Raw genomic sequence first — 23913 nt, 5'->3', positions numbered from 1 at the left:
AAACATTGTTGAAGCGGAAGTGTTGACAGGTTGGTGGAGGGCTTCGACGCCATCAACCACAGCATGTCCCGGCCGCATCTGCGCGCGCAGCTAGAGGCCTCCCTCAAGGACATCTGCGATGGCCGCCGCAGCAAAGAAGCGGTCCTGCAGGAGCAGACCGACAACTACCGCGCCGTCTTCCTGCAGGTGCGCCGAGCCCTCGACACCATCAGTCAGGCGCTGGGCCGCTGCACGCAGCTCTAGTCGTGCTCGAACCGGCGTCCAATGTGCCACCTTGTACAGGAATGGTATTTCCCTGATTTTCACAGAAGTGAAATATTCTTTACATTTAAGTTTTTTCGGCGTTATTTGTTGATCTCTTTTGGGCGGAAGCATTATCTGTATAAGTATACTGATTGATTTGCTCATAATGTTGCGTAAAAGCACATTTTCTGGCAGTTGTGCACTCTGAGATACTTTAAGTACCAGCGCGCAAAAGGCTTTCACGCCTAGTACATATACAAATCTTTTGGCTGCAGTATATCATAAAGCAATGCCAGAAAAGGTGTTTGGGAGTGCGCGACAGCGAACGTTCCCGTGGATGTACACGAATTTGGTCCTAACTCCTGAGTACCCTTAAGGGAAGTCCCGGTATACTATATATGGTACCAAGTACGTATGGTACCATGTACTAAAACGTTCGCTTTTGCGCACTACCAAACACTTTTTTGCATAGTTTCAGGGCATTCTATGATCTGTAGCCAGGTGATTTGTATACATCGGCGTGAAAACCCTTTGTGCGCGCAACTTCCGGTTCGGGAGTTATGGCTGTAAGAAAGTTCCAAATAGTTTAAATGCATTCAGTGGAAACAAAATTCTCATTATGGACCGATCCCGTTTAAATTTTGCACATAGGTATCAAGATCGTTTTCTCACCGAACCAGAACTGCACCGTTTTTTTCCAGATTTTAAAATGATTTTTAAAATCATAAAATCTGAAACAAAATGATAGCACGTTTACGCGTACTTCGATACTTGTATTTGAGACAAACGTTTCGTTTGCAATTACGTATTACGTAAATCAGGCATCAGGCATTACGTACATAACAGTATTTTGACTGTGAGTACGTGTAAATTGCAATTAATCCATAAAATCCAACCACAAATGTGGTAACTTAATACTTGGTCCTACAATAACAGCTTTAATAATTTTTATCTTTGGAGTTTGGACCGAGTCACCGACTCAGCAGCATATTCCCACCATTGCATTGAAAAGCATCTTTCCTAAAGCAAACTTAACATGGCAAAAATTATTTTCCCATATGCCGGAGGCTACCATGAATTTTTAAACTTCGGTTTTCCGTTAAAGGAAAGCCTCAACTTTTTCCATCCTCTTTCTGACCGAAGAAAATATCCTCCATTAATGGTCTCTCCATCTTTTTGACCCTTCGCCAAAATAGACCGTTTTTCGCGAGCAAATGGAATTCCAATACTAGTACTGATGGAACTGATGAGCTTTTCCAACCCAACCAAGACAGCCAGGCAGTCGGGCGAGTGTGCATGGAAGAGGAACGCAGCAGCCTGTCTGGCATCGCTCTGGGCTGTCTGTCAGCACTCAGCCGAGTGAAAATGAAACGCTCCACATACACACACACCACTGCCTGCACCAGTCGCCAGATAGAGTAGGCAACTAGGCATCCCGCATATATCCGTTACCGTTCCCCCTCCACACTATGTCATCACTGTGGGATTTATCTGGCAGGAATATTTCTCCAGCCCAGGTCCCACATTATCTCTCATCATCTCCCTGACGGCATTTCTCTACCTCGATGTTTCTTAGATTTCTTAGGTTTCTTAGCGGCTTCTTTCTCTATATGCTCGGCAACGGTGGGTGGCTCGCTAAGGAGTTGTACGAGTAAATGCATTTATCCACTACGCATCATCAAACAAGCGAGATTGCTTTGCGCGGGATCCAGTTTCACCACATCGTCTGCTGCGAGTGTTTTCCACTTTTCTCGCGCTGCGTGTACGCGTTGTTTTCTTAGCGCGTGCTGTGACTTTAATATTCTCCCGCGCGCGCGTGATCAACATATTCCGCCGGGCCAAGATAATTATTATGACGGCGTTGTAGCGTTCACCAATATCGCGCTATGCACCTGCCAAGCATTGAATAATCAATTGTACGTTGGTTAATCTGCACACACACCGGCCCCAGCAAAGTAAGCACCACATCGGCATCTTCTCACGTACGTATCAACACACGGCGCGTGGTAACACTGTCAACTCGGTGTTTAACTGTGTCCTGGATAACAATTCGTCTATCCCAGTATTCTGCTGACAAAACACTGCGTACGGATTTCCGCTGGGTGTCATAATACGCCCGTGTAATAACCGTGTATCAGGACCGTTAATGTGAATGCCGGTGGATGGCAGTGTCAACAAAGGCGCACCGTTTAACGACGCCAACGCGTGGCGCATATATACATACAGGAATTATATTGGGCAATTAAAAAATGTATCAATGTGTGCTGTCGTTCTGCAGGATCGGGGATTATATTATGTATAATTTGTGATGGGACGGTTGATGCCTGCTGAAGTTGAAGGGAGTATCACACTGAACGCACTAATGTGATGTGATATGGCCATGCGTGTGCCGGAGCCCGTGGCGGCGGTGTCCATGCCGGGATGTACGCCGGTGGGGCCGGGCAGTGCGTCGGCGGCCGGGCCGGGGACGCTGCCCACTTCCGCTTCCTTAACCGGTCTGTCCAATCTGGAGATCCGCACTAAATCCGTCGAGCAGACGCTCATTCCTCTCGTCTCGCAGGTACCAGCATTTAGCGATTTCGTTTACTCTGTTAAGTCTGTTTGAATTTTTTTTATCACGAATTCTGAAATGCGTAATTAAATCCAGATGAACGCGCAAAACCTGGCTGTATAATTCATTTTTAATTCTTAAATTTTTGATCAGCTTTTTTAGTTTACTAGGATGTGAGAAGGCAAGCCTTTTTAAGATGATATGGCGTAAAGCACTGCAAACATGACCAGTGGAATAACATGCTCTATTAAATAATAATAACAATAATTATTATTATAATTTAATGGCTTTTTATCATTTTCATGAAACGAAAACAACAAATATTTTTAAAAATTAATGAAACACCGGTTTCGTTTTACTGTCGAATTCCCGCTGAACTTCGTATATTGCGTGATTGCCGAAAACGTTGTTCCGAATTTATCTACTGTGTTGGTTCAAATTACTATTTCCGTGGGTTGCATTTCTTAGTTAAGTCGCAAGCTTAACTTTAACAGCTTATGCATTGCAATTATAATTAATAAATACATACTTATCGATAATAATTAACGATTTTGTCCCACTGGGAAAATTCCCGCTGAATTTTTAATAAGATGACTTTGTAATGCGTCAATTTTCCGAAATGCCGTCAAGCAGTTATTTTTACCCAAACATGGATGATTCCATATTAAACTTGGTTTAATTTAATTTTCGCTAAACACACTTTACTGCTGCCGGCGCACACCAGGAAGTATTTTAATGCTTGTCTAATTGGCGCACGTCTAAATTTAACCGGCATTTTCTCGTAAACAATTTCTTAAAAGTGCACGTAAATATTATGGTTGGCCTATGGTGGACCTTTCGACATCTGACTTGTATCGTTCGTGTTTGGCTTTGCAGCCGGCTGTCGGTGTTTTTTCGTCCACTCAAGCTGACGTTGAAGATTCCAACAATGCGATTACGTAAAGCCGATTATTAGCGCTTTCGTGAATTTTTGTCAGTCAATTGGCGCGCGTACATCGGCACTGTATACAGCGGTAATGATTATGTAGAACGCTGGCCCGCGTTCAGCGCATGTAATGATGAACATGTCGAAAATAATTGTCAGCCGCACACGCCAGTCTCCATCGTCAATGGCGGCTCTCGAGCGCAATTCCGTGATATATATATATTTTTTCGCCATGCACACTAACCCGGCACATGTTCCGTTCGGAAATGGGAGTCAGTACGCCGTCCCGCGCGGCGATTATAGACGCACTGCGGCCGTACACTGCGCGATGTGTTTGTCCCACTTTCCGAGTTTCCGATCTCTTCGGGGATTAGGAAACGCGCCGTACATAATCGCCCCAACGTACAGACGCGCGCTGCGGCCGCACACACTCGCTTCTCTTGGAAAAGCATCCGGAAATGCATCGAACAGGCCAACCGGCAGCTGCTCCGTCGATTCACTCTTAACTCTTTTCATAAACATTTAAATTGCAGTTTTACGTTAAAATTATTGGCCAAGTCGAACAGATTTAGGATGATTCATTATCTATGAAAAAACTTTCACTGCATATAATCGGAACTAAATAAGAATGATTTGATACTCAATAATTTATGGCTGACGTAGTTTTGTCTTTAACTCGGAACCGACAGATGGACAATTTACCACGTAATATCAGGCGCAAGCCGGCTCAGCGGAAATACGATATTGCTTTACCGTTTTCGGTCTTCGTAATCATTACAAAAGCCGGCAAAATTGGTGCTTGTTTAGGTCTCCCAAAAACTTTTTTATATTTTCATGTGATTATTATTTTTGTTTATTTTTGTATTGCACCTCTAAACAACCGCACATGTCAGCTGTACTGTCACACGTGAATTTATGTTATCCAAAAATTTGAAAAATTAATAATTTAATATCAATAGGCAGCAGTCGTCATAATAGCATAATTATGCATCAATAATTGCGAATTGCACGTGCACTGAAATGCTACCGACCTCGCGTTTTCTTGTTGGATTTGATCAGAAGCTATGTAGTTGCTTTTCTGTATCGCTGTTCTCTCTTCTTTGGAACGGGTTATTACACGGCGTGTTGGCAGAGGGACAACACGACGGACGCCGGTATTGATTTTCCCTGAGAAATTAAGCGTTACGCGCTGCGGATGTCTACAGTATATGTACTAGCTATATGCAGAGCCCCCAACTATTAGCCGATAATTCCCTTCATCAAGGGCCTTTTATTTTCTCAACCTAACGCGATCCCCACTCATCACCGCCGGCCGCACTGCAGCCTCCGCACATCACCGCCGGTGTCAATAATCATTCCCTAATTTTCAGCCGCGATATCCCGCCACCGTGCATGTATCATTAATAATATCCGTTGCGCTGTAGTTGCACATTAATTGCCCCGTCACTGCGCTGTATGTATTGTAGCCAGTATAAATAACCGCTTAGGATGATTTATGCTCGCCGATCGTAATCGTAATGACGTGTATGATGTGTACAATGCGGCTTGGGAAACGCATAACGATGTGGCCGCAGCAGATTGACCGGGGATAATCCCCGAAATCAATCGTCAAGATATTTTATTATAACCGATAACGTACGGACTGGGTGCAGTCAGTACAGATACAACAATCGCGGCAAAGTAGACTAATGCTCTCCACTCCGATTGCTCTCCTTCTTTTCATGGACAAATCGGATTAAAATTCTATACGGCTTTTATAGCTGATTAAATTGCACTGCACTTAAAAACTCCCCTGGCTTTTGTTATTATGATAACTTCTTATACGGAGTTCTGCGTAAACTGCAGACATTAGTGGGCATAACTTCTGCGGTTCTGCGTATGGGTAAAAAAATTGCGATCACCGTCGTATAATCGTTGAACACGAGAAAAACTTTTTAAGAATCTTGTTAAGCAACAGTTATATGTACGAGTATATAACCTTAAACTATCGGTTTTTAAAAAAGTGGACTTTTCCCTCGATGTTAAGGTATTGGCTATACAAGCCGATGTACATTTAATGTACGAGTATATAATTGTGAAGTACGTGTCAAAAACATCAAAAGTTAAGAATCTCGTATCCTGTATCTGGTCAGTCACGTTTTTGGTATGCTAACAAAAACTTTTTTAGGTATAATTGTATAGGTGGTACCGTGATGGCTAAATAAATCGGTAAAAAAAGAAAAAAATGGTAAAAATTAATTTCCGAATAATTTTCAATTTTTTTTCAATTTATTCGAATAAATTCAATCAAGCCTCGCATCTATAAAATTAAGTCTGGTTGTATTGCAGATCTCGGCGCTAATCAGCCAGCGCGAGCGCCTGACAAAAAGCGAGCGCGTGTCCATCGCTCTCTCCTGCGTGGTCCGTGATGTCTGCGAAGCCGTGGCCAAGTTCGTGCACATCGGCGAGAACATCGCCGAGGACAACCCGGAAATCCGCCAGGAGATGCTGGAGGCCTGCCGGGAGACGCGGGATGCCGGTAAGACGCAAAATGCCACTTCCGCCCAGCGGGGGGTGACCCTTGGTATGCGTTATACAGGTTCCCTGCTGGCGCAGATCGTCTCCATCCGCCTGGACGGTCTGTATCCGCCCGGCGCGATGCTCCCGCATCCGCCGTCGCAGCCGCTGCTGGAGGAGCGCAAACTGCTGCGGGCGGCACGCGGGTTGCTGTCGTCGGTCACGCGGGTCCTGTTGCTCGCAGACCGGGTGTTGGTATTGCAGATTTTGCGGGCCAAGGACGCGGTAAGGCTGACCTTGGTACCGGAAGTGTCTCCGTTTGCTGGTTTTCATATCTGGCTTGGTTTTTGCGTTAAATGTCAGATAATTCGTTGCATACGTTGTATTCTCTATTTAATCACCAAATGAATTAGAAGGGATACTTTTGTTTCTTGTTTCCAAAACCGTAATTTTTAAATATTTTTTACGGACGCAGTATTATTTTATCGACCGCACTGGCACTTTAGTACTTTTTAGCTGGTATTAATAAAGAATAGCAAATGGTTTTGCTGAGAATAAAATATTCACAATTCGTAGGCAAAAATCGATTTATTTCACTCATTTTATATTTTCCTTAAATTAGAAAGCAATGAGTGGACGAGTTGTATAAGAATGCAGTGCCCGTGGAAGAGAACACTTGTATTTCGAAAAAATTAAGTTTTTGTAAATATTCTGCATTTATTGGACAAAAATGTGTTGTACCGCAGGTTGCGCGACATATTGTTTTGTCTTTTTAAATCTCAGCAGTTTACAGGCCCTCGATCGATTTGCGATAAATGTTGCTACATTGATTTTTCTCATATACGCTATCCAAAAGGTTTTTCTCTTCCGGTAATCCAGCGGAAATGTATCGGTTATAGTTATTGATATAGTGACCATAAAGATAAATCGCTGCACATGCGCAATCACATCCCAGACGCAACGTAATGCATCTGTGTTACCAGTGCAATTTATACTGGGGCAGGTTCGGCAAACACTGCGCGCCCTGGTACATGTCCGGGACTTCAGCGAATTCGTTAAACTATTCAGCCAGTACGGCAGCAGTATGGTGGATCTGGCGCGGCTCAGTGGGGAACGCCTGCAGGATCTCAAGGACGACAAGCGGAAAGCGCAGCTGGCCAGCGCCAGACAGCTGCTGGAGAAATCCACCATGATGCTCCTCACGTCATCCAAGGTATTAGCACACTTCCGATATTTTTCACAATTTCTCTTCACATCGCCCCCTCATTAATCATCGTCCACTGACCACAACCGGTTATAAACATGACACAACCGGTGTTATGATTCGTATCTTTCATTCATCTTCGTGTGTATAATGTACCCTCCCCCGGGGTGCATGTAATTGCTTGTTCATTGATCAACAACTTGTCGCTGATGGGGATGATACCGGTTTCAGGCCAGTCTGCGGCATCCGGATAGCCAGGAGGCCCGGTTGAACCGGGATCTGGTGTATGCGCGGGTCAGTGAGGCGCTGAATCTGCTCAGCTACGCGGTCACAGACGGGGAAGCCTACCTCACCGATCCGGAGATGCGCAGTGCGCTGGCCGGGATGCCGGCTGGGTGCGGTGCGGGATATGTGCCCTCGGTGGAGAAGCACACCGCCATTAGCGTCGTCCTGCAGAGGATCGAGGTAAGTGCTATTTCTTATTGATTCGATTGTGTAATTTTATTTCTTAGTTAATGATAGAAGTATCACATTGTGTTATGTTTTTAGTGTTATGATAATATTATGTACGCATCCATACTGTACTAATCAAGTTAAAAAATATTTTGCAACGTTTTATCTGAAAAGCTGATGCCCAAAATTGCACACGATATACAGTACGTACATATGCCAGAATACGAGTAGAAATATTATAGAATCAATTACACAATATTTTACGAAGCATTTAAAAGTAGAAATCCAGGTACTTAGAGAAGATTTAGATATACAATTTTGTGTTATAAAACGCGTCGGTTTATTTTGCCCACGAGATTGTGCCCAGTTGAAACAGCTGTCATTAGGCAGCGAAGGTAGCAATGTACTGAAAAGATCGCCCTTAAAAATAATTACATTCGATTGTTAAAAAAATAAATGTTTACTTATAAATATATATTTATTTGAAAAACATATAAGAGTACTTGTACGATGGAAGTCGATGCGCATTAACAACCATCCGTTAGAGAAGAAAAACTAAAAAATAACCGATAATTGCACAAAGAATACTTAACAACAAGGCTTATCCGAATCCTTGTAATTATGTTTTACCGCAGCCTGACAGTTGCGAAAAGTGGGCGTACATGTAATCCATTTTTCATTGCGCAGCCCCAGACTAAAACTTAAATATTAGCGCCGTTATACTGAATCACTGCGGCATAAATCACGGGCACAACCTATTACCGGAAGCCGGTATTTTTGTGGCTGCTGTTGTGGCCGATGTGACGTGGGCAGTTCATCAGCGGGCCACGGATGCCTGCACATGTCCCATGCACGGCTTCTGATTACATACCATCCATCACAGCCCACTAGGCCACCTTACTGTCATCAGCTGGCATATAACCCAGTAATTCGCCGGCTTGATAATGATCGATTTTATACCGTCAACAAACGTGTGCTTTAACACTTTTCAATTGCCGCTGTAATCTTACCACCGTGATTTCCTTACCATTGTGGTAGATGAATAATATTATGATTTCGCTGTTGTGCGTGATTTGTTAAATACGCACGTGCACGTCGGTCGCAGTACGGAGTACCTAACGAGCTTGCAACAACAAAGTGCCATCACAACTGCTTAAAATGCCGGCAGTAAATTTCAAAAAAAAATATTCTATCAAGTATATTAATATAAAATTACCAGTATTTTAAATTTCGCCACTTACTAAGCTTCGTCAACGCGTATGACCTTTGATTAACTTTCCACGCAGGATACCTTAGAGATGATCAAGATGAATCTGATCACCTCCGAAGCCTACGACATCCTCAAGCGGGACTTTCAGCTCTTCGAGGAAGCTCTGACGGATTTCGTGGACTCGGCGGAAATTCCTCACGAGCAGCGCCAACGGGTGCTACAACTCGCGCAGCTCCTGAAGGAGCAACTGCAGAGCTATCCCGTTCTGGTACGACAGCTTCCCGCAAAAATTGTTATATAAAACTGAGATTTTTCCACAACTGCCAGTGGTTGTTCTTACTTTATTAGTCGGTCGATTTTTAAAGCCTAATATTAATTAATAAATTTTTGTTTCGTAGGGTCTTGACGCTGGTCCACTAGCCGGCAGCAACATGGACACGTCCCTATCTAAAGCTCAACAGACAGCGAAGAGCATGAAGAAAGAGGTAAAGGAAACGCGCGGCTCTTCCATTATTAAGAAGCTTTCACACCGTAGTATAAGAAGTCGGTATTCTAAAAACGTCATTACGGTAAATATGACTCAAATAAAACTGATCCCTTATGTTCTGCAGTTGAGTAATGTGGCGGTACAGATCGCCACCGATCTACTGAAAAGCTACAACGAAGCGGAAGCGACGGAGCGCGTGTGTGACGCCGCATTAAGCGGGGATCCGCGTCTGCTGGAGGACGAAGCGCACCGCTTCTCCGTCACCGCCGGACGGCTGCTGGAAGTCAGCCGGATGTTGAAGCACATCAGCTGCAATCCGGCGATGCTCATCCAGGCCGACCGGCTGGAGACCAGTCTGGCTTCCCTCGGACGACAGGTAACTTTCACTATTGGTGAATATTTTCACTAGTACGAAGTAGTTATTATAGTTAAACATAACATTCAACATTTCCATTCTTATACAATTGAAAAAAGAACTATAGTAAAAACTTTTTTTGCAGTGCATCTTCGCGGCGCAAACATTAGTGCAGAGCATCGGCAGCCGCACAGCCAAAGAAAACCTGGACGTCTTCCTGGAAGCCTGGCGCAGTCTGGTACGTGACCTGCTATCGGTGACCACGCAGTGCGCCAACCAGAATAAAGACAGCAAAACGCCGGTGCGGATGGGATACATGTCGCTGCCCCGACCCGGTGTAAGTAAAAAAGCTTCAGAACAAAGAACTTCCAATAGCCTGGTACGATATCTCTATTTAAAAGATGTATGTACCTAGTAGAAAAAATTAAAAATAATGAGCATACTTCGCTTTGCCCATTATTTTAATCAGTACCGCTTTAGGGATCAATATATTAATCACTTTTACTGCATAGATGCAGTGCTGGTCTTACTGCATAGATTGCACACTGATAAGCTGCGTAGGCTGCATAGACTGAATGGTAATGCATAGACTGCATTTCAGTCAGCCGTGGTTGTTCATGTAGCCGCCCGCCACAAAGGCTCTCAATTCGGTAAAGTGATTAATATATTGATCCCTAAAGCGGTACTGATTGAAATAATGGGCAAGGCGAAGTATGGATCTTGCTAAAGCACAGGTTAATCTCAGTTCAATTTACTTTTGAAAACAGCGCCACGGTGCCACCGCCAAACCGATCCGCACCTATCCCAGCGACTTCGGCAGCCAAGAACAAGCGCGACTGGTTAAGAACGGCCTGGAGATGCAGATGCTCTCCTCGGAGATGGACACCGCCCTGGCCGATAAGTGCGGTCCGCCGGGTCCCTCGTCGTCCGGTAGCGGTCCGGCCGGGGAGTGGCGCGCCGAGGCCAATAACGACATTGTCAAACGGGCTAAGAACATGTCCAGTATGGCCTACACCATGTACCTGTTCACGCGCGGCGAAGGCACGCTGAAGACCACCCAGGACCTCTTCACGCAAGCCGAGTTCTTCACCGAAGAAGCCAATCGATTGTGCCGGGCCATCCGGGAGTTCGGCAGTCATGTGCCGCAGGGACTGCAGAAAGTGGAGCTGGTCAGTACGCTGGAGAAGATCCCGCGGTTGATACAGCAGTTGTCGGCCACCATTAAAAATCCCACGGCGGGAAAGACGGCGACTTTTAATAAGGTGGAGACGGTTATACAGCAGACCAAGGATCTTATGAACGCTATTGCCAAATTGGTTACGACGTGTTTCATTTGCGCTACAAAAGTAAGCACCAATTTTTATTTTCATAAAAAAAGCGGCATGCGTTACAAAATCTTATTAAAAAATTGAAGTAAAACAAAAGCGATAAATAAAAGTATAAGCTAATGCTTGTATCACAACCGAAGAAAGTTTACCGGAAATAAACTTTACCGGAAATAAACTTACAATAGTTTTTTAATGACAGGGAAAATAGTAGTAGCTATTCGGAATATTTGTACTTAATAAACTGATAATGCACCCACAATTTTGAGACGTACTTACATATATAGTTAATTCATAAAGCGTCGGAAATTCACAGTAAAAACCTCTTGTTTCTCTTTTACCTTCGTGTTTTCGTGTTGTTAAGAACAGAAATTATTTTCACATTAAAAACATGGATCCATCAAATCGATGTTGGTTAGCAAGGTACAAAAAGATGACCTATGAATTTTTGACCCATCATTTTTTTGCGCACAGCGAAATAATCACGCGGCGCAAGTTTTTCGGGATACACATAGAAGTGACCTTTTAAAATCTTTTCTTACAGTATGATCTGGATTACCGGCAGCTGCGGGAGTGCCCGTCTTCCCACAACCTGCGCTGGACGAACTACCCGCCCAACGTGCACCTGGCCCGCGGCGGCCACACCGGCAGCAGTCTTAACCTGCGTCTGCCCGGCGAAGACAGCGAATCCCTGCACTCTCTGCACAGCCAGGCCTCCAGCGGGGGCCGGCTAGCCGGTGGTCCGTATTCTGGTCGCGGCCATGCCACCGCCAAACGCTAGTCACGTGAGCACGTTGCCTGCGTGCTCCATCCGCCCGGCTGAAGATGTATTAGCACAGTTCTACCTCTCAATATTATCAGAAATATTGGATGTACTTATTATGATTTTTATTATACGTAAACTTTATTAACTACCTCTCTCTCCTGTCTTTTTGCCTTTGATGCAAGCGTGCCTTATCTGCTGTGGCAACCTGGTCTCTTTTGTCGTCTGCATCTTCTACTGTTTGTTATTGTTGTAGCATTTTAAGTTTATTGTTTTAAAATTATTCCTTTGTGGTTTCTTATGTCTACAGTACTGGTTTATGTATTTGCCATAAAGGTTGTACGCATAACCAGTCGATTCGGATCGTACGGTGATGACCCTTATTCATTATCATTTGATAAATATCTTGTTGCGCTAAACAAGCATACAATTTCTTTACGTATCCATAGTGAACGAAATTTTAAAGTAAGTCTTGTATCATCTTTTAATTCACGAGGGTTGGGAATTCCAGTTCTCGTCTAATTTGAGGTCGCCTCGGTGAACCTTCCGTGGATGCGAATATGCTGGCCATTGCAATCCGCGGCGTAGATTTGATCGTTTTTCCCTGGCTGCAAAATGCATAGAACAACACCTAACTCAGACGCAACAGCAAAACATTATCGCTAGAAACCACGCTTAACATTTATACTTTTCACCACAAAGAAAAATCAGGTTCTTTAGAAGCGAAATAAAATTTTTTTATTATATACGAAAAAAGTATAAAGAAATATATTAACAAATAATAATAAAAACAATGTTAAATACAAGAGAAATTACAGAAGGAGATACTTGTCACTAATACTTGTATGTGAAAAATGCAACAAACACGGAGGGTAACAAACAAGAAAAGAAAAACTAAAAACTGAAAACAAAGAGAAGTCAAAGTTATTAACAAAGAATTTACTGCGCGATAAAAAAAATAATCATTAACGTCTGTTGTGCAAATACCGTAGGTCGGCTTCCGGTAGAGGCGCCCGTCGGCGTCACGGTGACCAGCCAGGTGAACTTCTCCTTGCGGACGTCCTTCATGCGGTCAGCGATACGCGAGCTCATCTGCTCCGCCGTGGCACCCTCCGTGCAGGCGGCCCGGGCGGCGCCGTTGGCGTTATTGAAGAGCGGCGAGCGGACCGCCATGGTGTTCTCCGTATGGTCCACGCGCAGCTCGCCGCTGACCACCACGGCGGCGATGAGAAGAAGCAGTACGCGGTACATTCTCGATTTACTGCACAGTGCACGGGTCAGCGATTGATAGTGGACTGGGGCGGCTTTTGCAGTAGCAATGCAGAATGCAGTAAAATAATTGTGGCCGACAACGAACATGCTCGTTAAATGTTATTCCCGGTGCCAAGAAATGTCGGTGAGAAGCACACCTTGACCTTTGCACCTTTCTTGGTTTGTTTGCGTTATACTGGAGATCGGTACAATGTTGCACCGGGAAAAGACTAATGTTGAAGTAAAACGTCCTCACGGTTTCAACAAACAGGCACTGTATATGCCACACAGCCACACCGCGCCGGTTGATATAAATGTGTTGAAAGTACAACTGGATTAAACTGTTTTTGCTGCCGACAGAAAATTTTTTTTAAAATTCATACACCGTATACTGTATATTAGAAAAAAATATGTAGGAAAGCTGGGGAAATTTAGATTTTTTTGTGTAATTTAAATTGATTGGTAATTGTGACTGCCCTTGCCTTGAATTGAATTTGACGCAACTTTTCGGGTAAATTCTGGAGAAATTCAGAACACAAAAAAAAATAACATTCAAGAAATATTATCTGTGGTGCTATCTGCTAAGCATGTATCCCTGCTAGCACCAAATTATGTCCAAATACCAATCAATGACCATGACGAATTTGAAGTATGGTAGTATGATCACTAATATCCAATTATTCGAAGTAATATCGATTCAGTATTTGCTCGTATAATGTGGTCCCCGAAATTGTTAAAATACTTCGCTTGATAACAACATAATGTGCACCGTTTAATGTTACGTGTCGTCTTTTGGCTAGTGGTAGTATTACAAATTTTAGCAGATGGATGATATGGGTGTTCTTAGAGTCGCCAAACAACTTGCACGCCAGTAACGGAATAACAAACTTTTGTTTTTCACGATCGAAAACAAATTAATTGCGCTACACATTACTTATCCAGGGTATAGTGTGCCATCTACCACCGATGGTGAAAAAGTGCAAGGTTACGTACGATGGTAAAAGATAAATGGGTTACCCAGTACAAAGGTCACCGATGACCGGCGCTCTCGTGCTAGGCTGGATGGATGATGGATAGATAAACGGAAAAATAAGTTACGTTATTTTGCAACTAAAACACTGCATACATAGTGATTAACAAAGAACTATATGTACTTGTACTTATGCTGAAATGCCGTATAAGCAGCTTATTTAATTTGCTATACTGTACTTTTTTTTGGAGCCCGTACAATCGTTGTCGTTGGCGGCATGTAGTTGCATTAAACACCGCATAAAACGCCAACGTACTCGCGATCGGTATTTCGCAGTTACCGGTACAAATTCTCAAGTGACAGACTTTGACACACTTTGGTTAAGTTGCACAACACAAACTCGCAGCAGCATAAAGCTTACACTTAGTTAAGATCAGCGTTTAGTAATTACAGGGAGCGGCACAACATTTATGCCAATATACCTGTGTTTAGCCGGAACACAGTAATTAATATCATTATGAAATTTCATTTTTACCACAGTAGGTTGCAACATATTTTTTGCAGATGCTAGCCGCAGCGGAATCGTGGGAGCGCTGGCATATCATCATTAATCGGTACAAGCGCAGTATTTGCGCGTAGGCGCAGCTTACTTACTGTCGAAGCCAACCAACCAGATTTCCGTTTGAACAGACAGACATGGATTCGTAAACCTATAAACTGCAGTATACTGTAGACCAGTTGACCCCACAGAAAAACCATTTTTTCAGTGTTCATTTAGAAAAAGGGTTGTATACGCCACAAGCGTCGCACTGGCTCTCGCAGGCCTAAATTTTGTGTGAGCATCAAATAACCTCAATGCATTCTATTTTACAATATGAAGAGAAATCCTTCCGTAATTCGAATCGACCACCAATAGCATGGCAGAAACATAACGGTTTAATAGATATTTAAAAAATGCAAATTTTTTACGCAGAAAATCTGCTGACATCTTGGAGCGTGGTACGAAAGAACATCCATAGGCAGAATTTTAAGAAAAATACATACTTCACTATACATCTAGATTTATCCCTACTGCGCCGGAAACGACAGTCGATTTACCGAAGCAGATTCCGAAATTTTGCACAGGTAGACGTCAGTCTGCCCGGAATTCACTCAATTCTTAACGTGACTGGAGAATCATGCCATCCACACCGGCATTCGTGATAAGGAATACCGTTTCACCGATTCGAGGCAATGTAAATGTATGCATGTAAAACTCTGAACGGGCCTCGTATTTTTTATCAGCAACTGGATACTTTGGAATGCGATCCGACTTTTCAGCGTATTGTGCAGTACTATCTTACTACCGGTTTACACGTGCAAGATCATTCCACCATAGGGCACACAAAAACTTTTTGTAACTGCTTTCGGCACTCTATCTGTACAGTTGTCATCGCGTTAACAGTATAAATTACTGGCTGCATTTCTTCATTTACCATACATCGGAACAGTATCAGGCACCGTATTATCAACCGGTGCACAGTAATATCCAGTAACTTAATTTTTCCGCATGACAACAGACTTACACATACGAAATTCACCATGTTCCGTCAGCTGCTGGCTCTTCTGGCTGTTGTCATAGCTGTGGCGGACGCTTCCCTGACTGTGGCCGATGAGAACGCCATGAACCATCGTACCAACAAATGGTTTCTGCGCACTCAGACCGCCGTCCTGGGCGAGTGCACGAACGCGCGACGCGGGGCCTCGACGGCACAAATCCAGTCAGCCATCACTGCCCGGATACAGAACAACGAGAAAATCGAGAAGACCGGCTACGCCTGGACAGTGACCGTCATACCGCTGACAGCGTCGATACCGGCCAAGCCACTGGTATGCCGGACTAGTCTCGTACTCCTAGAGCAACGGCAATGGTCGGACACGTACTCTAACTCATTTTTAAGCGGTAGCTATCTCCAGAATGTGCATTTACCACGACACGAACATCACAAAAATAAATTCACTACCAGGAATTACAAGTACACTTGTAGTTGCAGCATTTCCAAACCTAAAGTAATCGAGAACGTTTATATGTTGATTGATGGTTTTGCAGTTAGGAAAAGATGATCAGTTCTACGCGGCGGATTGCGATGGTAATCGGGTCCGTGTTTACGGTGTTCCGACGCGTTCAGCCTGAGAAGAGTTGCTCCACACCGCTTGGCTTCCGCCAACAGAGTTCTTGTCGACGTTAATTGGTCTCTGCATTTATTAAACGTTTTTTCATCTTGAGGTCAACGATTTTCTCCCATGGCAAATATATTTTACGTATGACCAGTTGTTGATTTTTCCTGTAGCGACCAGTCCACTACAGAATTACGCCGATAAACCGCTGATTTCTTTCCCATCGTTTGAAATTATGCGTTGTATCTCCTGTGGAACTTCCTTGTTATCGATCTGCCAGATTCAGACGCTTAAATATATGTATGCGCCGCAGGCATTTTTTATGCAGCCGGTAGTAGAAAAGGGCCCGTATAGTTTACAAACGCTGCGTCTACGATATTTACAGTATTACGCAGAGGCAACTATGCACAATAAACAACAAAATTTTCAATACTCGTACAGACCTGGAAGGAATGTGAATGGCACCACCTTGCCAATAGGTACGATACGGCGAAGCGCTCTAATGGCACAGAAAGAGTGAGAAAATTTAACTTATTATTATTATTATCAATTATAGCAAGGAAATGAAAATTAACAATAAGCTCATTTCAAAATATATTATTTTGTGTATTGTACCTATTTGAATGTTTTTAATGTTTACTACTGAGTAGTAAGTAAGCTCAAGATTGTTACGCATACTGAAATACTAAAAGGTATTAGACTTTAATCGCGGAAAGTTGCAAAGACTCCAGGGTGTTCTGTCTGGAAACATTCGAGTACTCGTAGATCCGTTGCAAAGATACGCATTCCTACTGTGACCTTACGGCAAACTCGGCAATATAGACTCTTTCTGCGTTAATTAGGCTGATCAACACATGCAGTCCATGAATTGTCTACTTCCGACACATTTCCTTGTCGGTAACAATTTCCGCGTTTTCAAGATTTTACCTAATTACCTAAATACAGTAATCAAGCGAGCGAGCGAAGCGAGCGAGTGTTTTTAATCTGCGGTGCGACATGCGGAGAGCTGGGTCCCCGGGGTCCAGGGGCGAAGCCCCTGGCCGGGGTTTGGGGCGGAGCCCCAATAAGCACGGGGTGCGGGGGGCGCAGCCCCCCGCTGAAACAATTGAGAAGGTAGCAAAAAATCGAAAAACTAACCGGGTTATTTTTGACGGACCTGCTGCAGTAAATGCTTGAGAGATCGAAAATTTGGACCCGGTACACTCATACAGACTGCCCTGGGTGGATCGTTTTTGAGAAACCGACATGCGGGGAACCACCGGGGCATTTTTCACGAACCCGCCATACAAGCAGTATGGAGGGTCCGTTTTTTAGAATTAGGTCCGGGAATTTTGCCCGCCTCGGGTGGATCGGTTTTGAGAAACCGACATGCGGGGAACCGCCGGGGCATTTTTCACGAACCCGCCATACAAACAGTATGGAGGGTCCGTTTTTTGGATCCCGGTCCGGGAATTTTGCCCGCCCCGGGTGGATCGTTTTTGAGAAACCGACATGCGGGGAACCACCGGGGCATTTTTTACGAACCCGCCATACAAACAGTATGGAGGGTCCGTTTTTTAGAACCCGGTCCGCAAATTTTGCCCATCCCGGGTGGATCGTAAACCGACATGCGGGGAACCACCGGGGCATTTTTCACAAACCCGCCTTACAAACATTATGTAGGGTCCATTTTTTAGAACCCGGTACGGGAATTATGCCTGACCCTGATATTTAATTTTTTGAGGAGCCGACATGCGAAGAATCACCGGGGCAGTTTGGTCGAACCTTTCGTACATATGAATAGGTCGTCAGCTTTTTAGGACCCCGTCCGGAAATTTTATCCGGCCCTGGTGGTACATTTTCAGTATGTATAATTGTTGGCGTAACGAATTTGTATTACGATTACCCAAACACTGTAGCGAATATCGTAACCGCGAAAAGCGAGTTATCGCTGTAACCGTAGCGGTTCAGTCACTACCGCTACCGTATCCGCAGTACGTTTGCAATTGCCGCGCATTACCGTGCATTGTAACGGGCAACCATTACTCGCAACGGATTACCATTCCAAAATTATTGTTACGAGTTTTTGCTAGCGTAACAGATAACCGTTTCGACGGGTTACCCTGACGCTATACTGTTACCTGTTACCGTTACCGTAACGGTTTACCGTACATATTACCGTAACTGTTACCGTTAGCGTACCGAGTTACAGCAATAAGATGCTGTTGCTATAAGAATTGACCGTTTCTATAGAAAGAGCTCAAGGCGACGCCGAGCATGAATAAGCGCAGCAAAGCACCTGGTGCAGCAATTACAGCGGAAGCACTTTGTTTTTCCTTTTTTAGAAACACATTTATTTTTCTTTTCGCTGGCATTAAAAGACTTTGTTTGTAAAAATGATACTAAACCATAAAAGTTAACTGAATGTACAACCACGGTATTTATTAAAAAGGAATATTGCGGCTTGTGCCCTACCGAAGCCTGAGTTCGGTCATTCAAGCCAAACGTCACCATAAGGTCATAACGGGTAACATTACCTTGACACAATGATGTAGCAAACCATGCTAATCGAAGTCAGAAACAGTTAGCACCGTTACTATCGTTAGCAATTTTACCTTAATTAGCACACTGTTTTACAGGACCCATTGGGCCGCATTTATTTTGTAATATCTCATGGCAACGCGTTACCAGCTTTCACCACTCTAATTTAGCGTTACCAGAAATAAATGTTACGCTACCATAACTGTACCATGTTACCGTAACCGTCTCGGTTTCTGTCACGGTAAGGGCTACCGTAATAACTATTGTTAACGGACTGCTGTCACCCTTGCTGTTGAAACTGTAGGCGTAGCCAAAGGCGACGCCGAGCTGCGGCCCAAGCTAGCGCAGCGTAGCAGCACTTGCTGCGCTGCGCGGAGCAGCAAGTAAAACCAAAGGGTTCGATTCTTTTTTCTTCCAAAAAGATTTTTTACGGTGTAGTTCAAACGTTCCAATATCGCAATGATACAGAAGCGAATAACCGTTTCTACGGAAATCGAAGGCGGAGCCGAAGGCGACGCCGAGTGGCGGCGTGAGCAAGCGTAGCGCAGCGAGCGGAGGAGCAAGTAAAACCAAAGGGTTCGATTCTTTTTTCTTCCAAAAAGATTTTTTACGGTGTAGTTCAAACGTTCCATTATCGCAATGATACAGAAGCGAATAACCGTTTCTACGGAAATCGAAGGCGGAGTCGAAGGCGACGCCGAGCTGCGGCGTGAGCAAGCGCAGCGCAGCGAGCGGAGCAGCAAGTAAAACCAAAGGATTATTATATTCTTTGCTTCGGAAAATGCTTTCTTTCAGTCTTTGTTTTACAAAAAATTAAACAAAATCTAAAAGATAACTCTATCTGAGTTTAAACTTGAATTCTTGTAAATAAAATGCGAATTTTTTGAGTGATTGATCAATGTTTCTCATTTTGTGCTACACCATTAGTTTTCAACTTCTAACATGAGATCGTTCATAGAATATCATATCAGTTTAATTTGAAAATAATAAGGTAAACCTAATTGATAAACATTTCTGTTTCTTTACCGAGAAAAAATAATAGTGATCCATGCCACGGGTTTTTATTATTACAGAAAGCGGTATTCATGACAGGTGAATTTAATCAAAAGTCATCAAGTATTCTAATGTGGAACAGCGCGGAGAATACCGTGCCTCTGTCGTACGGTACTCGAACACAGATTGTGAAAATATCCGGACTGCGAAAACGTCGAAGGGCTGGATGTTTATCGTGGTTTCTCGGTTTACATATTTTTACGAAAACCGGCATATACGACCAGTTTCGTTTACGATGTGGAAACTAAATTATTCTACATAAATCGACTATAGAAACACTTCAGTGTTATAAAACTTGGTACTTTGCGATAGTCCTGTAAAATAATTATTTAAAAAGCTTAATAAATAAAACATTAGTTCATGCTTTTTTCCTTCCGTATAAAAAGCACTTGTACATGAGAGTTAGTGATGAGACCTATTTATAATTTGTTACTTTTTGGCGCACAACTTGTGCTTTACAAGAGTAAAGTTTTGGGCTTGCGCTGCACTAATATTTAATCACTGGGCTGCTCACTTTGTAGCACGGACCACGTGATCTGATATACGCAGGGGACTGCAATGGCGTTCACATGCGAGTCCAGGGAAAATACCTCAAGTAGCTGCCTAATGTTGCCGAGCCGCCATTGCCGGAAAACGTAACGGATTTGCAATTTGTCGAATGGATTTTGCCTCGCTGTTTTTATCGCCGCCGGCCTATTATTTTCTGTGTTTGGTCTGCGGACATATCTGTTGACTAGGCCTTGATTGGGTTGCTGTTACATCCATAATTATTATGGAAGCATAACAACAAGACTTGGCATTATCGTAATTCGCTGTTTTAACACCTACGTTACACATACAATAATATATTCCCATGCAATCGTTTATTCAAAACAGAATTCTGCACATGCACAGGTGTATATCAGGTATTCAAAATATCTATAGAAGTACCGAAGGCTGTTCCGTATATGACTCCGTCCATCTCTTGGAATTAATTCATCAAAATAAAAGCGGTACTCTAAATTTCTATTGTCTTTGGTATTTTCTGCACTTTTTCTGGGTGTTGTACAGTACCATACCTCCGCTCAGTCCGCTGCACGCAGCAAGTAAAAAAATTTGGTTGTACTGTTTTTCAGGATTACTACGTACGAGTACGTCGACTGAATTTGTATCGATCTGCCGGCGAGATTTAAAAAAAGCGTGCACTTTGATCTTTTTTGTATAGCCGGCATTACATACTGCATGTCGGTTTGCTCGAAACCAGACTGACACATACCGCTGCTCCATAGCGAACGGAAGCGTACAAATATTTTACCAAGATATATCCACGTTAAAGTTATCGTATTTGCTACACGCGCCATAATGGGATCACCGCCAGCCATTTGCCTGTGTATACTAGCTGTCTTCCTGGCGGCGACCAGCGCCCTCAAGGTGGAGGTGGACTCCCGCGAGACCAGCATGACGGGAGCGTTCCTGGAGGATGCCACGACGGCCGTGTCGCAGACTTGCAACACCCACAAGAACACGGCCGGTACCCGCGCACAGGAAGCGCTGGCCGTGGACGAGATGTGGCAGCATGTGGCGCAGTGGATGAAGGCCCGCCATCATGGATACGCCTGGAACGTCCAGGTTATCGGCAAGCAGGGCATCAACAACGGACGGAAGGATGCGCTCTACTCGGTAAAAATCCGGTACTTTCACCGCAATAATTTTGCCACAATTTTGCACATTTCTTCCGCGTAGTTTCGAGGATACACAGTATTTGAAAAAAATTTACCAGGATAATGTATGAACGCTTCACATGAAACCAAGGCCGTGTATAGCCACATCATTATTTTGGATCAGGAATTCAATAGCTTTTTTCTGGACTTTCATAAATCCAAAATAATTAAAAATTTTGTCTGTTAATACTGCCATCATTCTTGCCGGCTTTTATTGCGGTTGTGTTGTGTTTTGTTGTTATTTCTTATGAAAAATGCAGTGGTTTCCATTTGTTTTAGGATTCCTCAAAAACCACAAAGAAGTTCAAGGGCACCTGCGACGGCAGAAAATACTTCGTGCAAAGTACAAAGGTCGCCGATGACAGCCGTTCCCACGGATGAGCGGGAGAATATAAAATTCCTGTGGAGTTTGGTTTTTCTGCTTAATAAAGCAATGTAATAAAACTGAATGAATGCGTTAAATCGAATTTAACCGTTAAATCTTCAGACTGACATAAAATTTTCACTTTTGTCGGAACTAGCATGCTTCAGCGCACACATGTTACGCGCGCACAGTGAAAGCGCGGAGTCTCAATAAATTTTCCACCGTTCTGATTCTGCCAGCAGATAAAAAATCTCGATACACCGCGCTGATTACAGCTGAGAATACTACAATAGCGATCACAGCCATCAACAACCTTCTGTATGTTTAGCAACCTGTCACAGTACTGTACATAAATTCGCTTTAACAGGCGCCGTTAAGATTAAGAGTTTATATAATAAGTGCAACAGAAACCGTAAACATGTGGCTTCGTCTGGTGTTTTTGCTCGCGATCGAGTACGGCGTGGTCAGCGGCCTGCGGGCGCAGGTAGACCAGAGCAAGACGTCCATCAGCGGCAGCTTGCTGGACAACATCAACACCCTGGTGGCCTACGTCTGCTCCACGTACCGCACCAGCACTGGAACGCCCGCCCAGGAAGCGGTCGCCGTGGGCGATATGTGGCAGTACATGGCCACCTGGCTGAAGGCCCGCAATCCGGGACTGGTCTGGCAGGTGCACGTCTTCGGCAAGCACGGAATTAACGGCGGCAAAACAGATCCCTTGTATTCGGTAATGCTGTGATACCTTGTTGCTGCAACACTTATTTCTATTACCGCAACTGTAATTCGGATTTGTAATAATGAGTATTAAAAATTACTGCATAGTAGCGGGAACAAGGGCGTTCAGACATGGCGCTGCATCAAGAATTTTCTATATTTACCATTTTCTATATTTACCATCAGAAAATTGCTTAAACGTTATTTCATAATTAATTATTTGGTACTATATTACTACATATAGAACTGTAAATACTCGAATATACTATATTAAATTGTAAGTGCTCGAATATAAGTACTTGGCTGCATAGCTTGTACTTGCTTTACCTGTTCGGCTGCGTTTTTAAAGCAGCATATACCGGTAACACTATTTTGTGATTGAAAAAAAACAGCTGATAAGGGATGTATTAATTTAAATACAGTGATCTAATCGAATATTTATTTCCCGTATATTTTGCCTTATTAGGACGTCTCGAGCACTACACGGAAGTACAAAGCAACATGTGATGGACGACGATTTTTTGTTCAGTATTCCAAAAATCCATACGAAAAGGCATCCAACGGATAACATCAAACATTAAGCTGCTCCTGTACATTTCCTGATCATTAATTAAAATACTTCTGTCGCTAGAGGGGTCTAGGCGTTAATTTAAGTACTGTTACAGCATTTCCTGTAGTTGTTTCTCTATGGCTGGGTATTCCGAAAGCAGCACTACTGATCGAAATGAATTTCTTTACAAAAATTGCAGACTCGGCAGCAGAAGCTGTAAAACGTGACAATCTGAAATGCACTAACAAAGCTAGAGAATAGTAGCAGGATTCTCGATTCAGGCGAAGCACTACAGTGCCACTTCGGGTATTGTAAGTGCCGCCGAAAACGGGAAACCGTGCCGTTATACGAACACAACCAATGCAGTAACTGTCGTAGTCATTCTATGAGAAAATGACTTGTAGTATTATTGTCCTTACAATCGTAACTGTAGCCGCGAGCAAACGATTATACCGGAACTTCTCATTAAATAACGACCATGACATGACCTGCTGGGTTTTGGGAATATCCGGGGTAGTCATAAACCTTAAACAATTTCGCACAATTTACGGCCGACGTTTTTCCTGTGTTAGGGATGTTTTGGTGGGCTATGAATTTAGCATAAATAATTACCAATAATAAC

At 43.6% G+C, this 23913-nt stretch overlaps 6 protein-coding genes across 9 annotated transcripts in view; 5 read left to right on the top strand and 1 right to left on the bottom strand.

The window, feature by feature from the left end:
• Positions 1–840, top strand: part of LOC129592722 (DNA topoisomerase 3-alpha-like) — a 31131-nt gene extending 30291 nt beyond the window's left edge. The window contains exon 5 of the mRNA XM_055488823.1: positions 30–840. Coding sequence (XP_055344798.1) covers positions 30–243 — 214 coding nt within the window. The 3' untranslated portion in view covers positions 244–840. The remainder of the gene's footprint in view (positions 1–29) is intronic.
• Positions 841–1619: 779 nt separating this feature from the next.
• LOC129592728 (alpha-catulin-like) lies at positions 1620–12314 on the top strand. Of its 4 annotated transcripts, none has more exons than XM_055488835.1 (12): positions 1620–2159; positions 2522–2803; positions 6048–6237; positions 6298–6500; positions 7219–7428; positions 7651–7884; positions 9159–9350; positions 9481–9567; positions 9694–9945; positions 10070–10261; positions 10692–11270; positions 11794–12314. In XM_055488835.1, exons 2-12 carry the CDS (start codon positions 2618–2620, stop codon positions 12028–12030), a joined length of 2562 nt encoding a protein of 853 aa, XP_055344810.1. In that variant the 5' UTR covers positions 1620–2159; positions 2522–2617; the 3' UTR covers positions 12031–12314. The 4 variants fall into 4 exon arrangements, with proteins under 4 accessions (XP_055344810.1, XP_055344807.1, XP_055344809.1 ...); XM_055488832.1 differs by having other exon boundaries at positions 1620–2198; XM_055488834.1 differs by having other exon boundaries at positions 1620–2225.
• A 64-nt stretch (positions 12315–12378) lies between these two features.
• LOC129592729 (uncharacterized) lies at positions 12379–13490 on the bottom strand. Its single transcript, XM_055488836.1, has 2 exons — positions 13000–13490; positions 12379–12620 (listed from the first exon to the last, which is right to left on the bottom strand). Exons 1-2 carry the CDS (start codon positions 13369–13371, stop codon positions 12531–12533), a joined length of 462 nt encoding a protein of 153 aa, XP_055344811.1. The 5' UTR covers positions 13372–13490; the 3' UTR covers positions 12379–12530.
• Positions 13491–15645: 2155 nt separating this feature from the next.
• On the top strand, positions 15646–16610 carry LOC129592732 (uncharacterized). The gene is made up of 2 exons (XM_055488839.1): positions 15646–16102; positions 16323–16610. Exons 1-2 carry the CDS (start codon positions 15815–15817, stop codon positions 16404–16406), a joined length of 372 nt encoding a protein of 123 aa, XP_055344814.1. The 5' UTR covers positions 15646–15814; the 3' UTR covers positions 16407–16610.
• A 4593-nt stretch (positions 16611–21203) lies between these two features.
• On the top strand, positions 21204–22257 carry LOC129592730 (uncharacterized). Its single transcript, XM_055488837.1, has 2 exons — positions 21204–21622; positions 21943–22257. Exons 1-2 carry the CDS (start codon positions 21305–21307, stop codon positions 22042–22044), a joined length of 420 nt encoding a protein of 139 aa, XP_055344812.1. The 5' UTR covers positions 21204–21304; the 3' UTR covers positions 22045–22257.
• Positions 22258–22336: 79 nt separating this feature from the next.
• On the top strand, positions 22337–23496 carry LOC129592731 (uncharacterized). The gene is made up of 2 exons (XM_055488838.1): positions 22337–22754; positions 23208–23496. The coding sequence occupies exons 1-2, from the start codon at positions 22446–22448 to the stop codon at positions 23307–23309; spliced, it is 411 nt and encodes a 136-aa protein (XP_055344813.1). The 5' UTR covers positions 22337–22445; the 3' UTR covers positions 23310–23496.
• Positions 23497–23913: the final 417 nt, after the last annotated feature.

Source organism: Paramacrobiotus metropolitanus, unplaced genomic scaffold, assembly GCF_019649055.1.
Source record: "Paramacrobiotus metropolitanus isolate TYO unplaced genomic scaffold, Prichtersi_v1.0 Parri_scaffold0000055, whole genome shotgun sequence".
NCBI lineage: Eukaryota > Metazoa > Tardigrada > Eutardigrada > Parachela > Macrobiotidae > Paramacrobiotus > Paramacrobiotus metropolitanus.
This window is presented reverse-complemented; position numbering and strand designations above follow the sequence as displayed.

Bases quoted from the DNA above. Each gene is read 5' to 3' on its own strand.
- LOC129592728 (XM_055488835.1), top strand. From the start codon at position 2,618: ATGGCCATGCGTGTGCCGGAGCCCGTGGCGGCGGTGTCCATGCCGGGA. The intron at 6,238-6,297 runs GTAAGACGCAAA...TGCGTTATACAG, and splicing joins CCGGGAGACGCGGGATGCCG to GTTCCCTGCTGGCGCAGATC. The intron at 6,501-7,218 runs GTAAGGCTGACC...ATACTGGGGCAG, and splicing joins TTTTGCGGGCCAAGGACGCG to GTTCGGCAAACACTGCGCGC.
- LOC129592729 (XM_055488836.1), bottom strand. From the start codon at position 13,371: ATGTTCGTTGTCGGCCACAATTATTTTACTGCATTCTGCATTGCTACT. The intron at 12,621-12,999 runs GTATTTGCACAA...TGCATTTTGCAG, and splicing joins CTACCGGAAGCCGACCTACG to CCAGGGAAAAACGATCAAAT.
- LOC129592732 (XM_055488839.1), top strand. From the start codon at position 15,815: ATGTTCCGTCAGCTGCTGGCTCTTCTGGCTGTTGTCATAGCTGTGGCG. The intron at 16,103-16,322 runs GTATGCCGGACT...ATGGTTTTGCAG, and splicing joins CGATACCGGCCAAGCCACTG to TTAGGAAAAGATGATCAGTT.
- LOC129592730 (XM_055488837.1), top strand. From the start codon at position 21,305: ATGGGATCACCGCCAGCCATTTGCCTGTGTATACTAGCTGTCTTCCTG. The intron at 21,623-21,942 runs GTAAAAATCCGG...CATTTGTTTTAG, and splicing joins GGAAGGATGCGCTCTACTCG to GATTCCTCAAAAACCACAAA.
- LOC129592731 (XM_055488838.1), top strand. From the start codon at position 22,446: ATGTGGCTTCGTCTGGTGTTTTTGCTCGCGATCGAGTACGGCGTGGTC. The intron at 22,755-23,207 runs GTAATGCTGTGA...TTGCCTTATTAG, and splicing joins AAACAGATCCCTTGTATTCG to GACGTCTCGAGCACTACACG.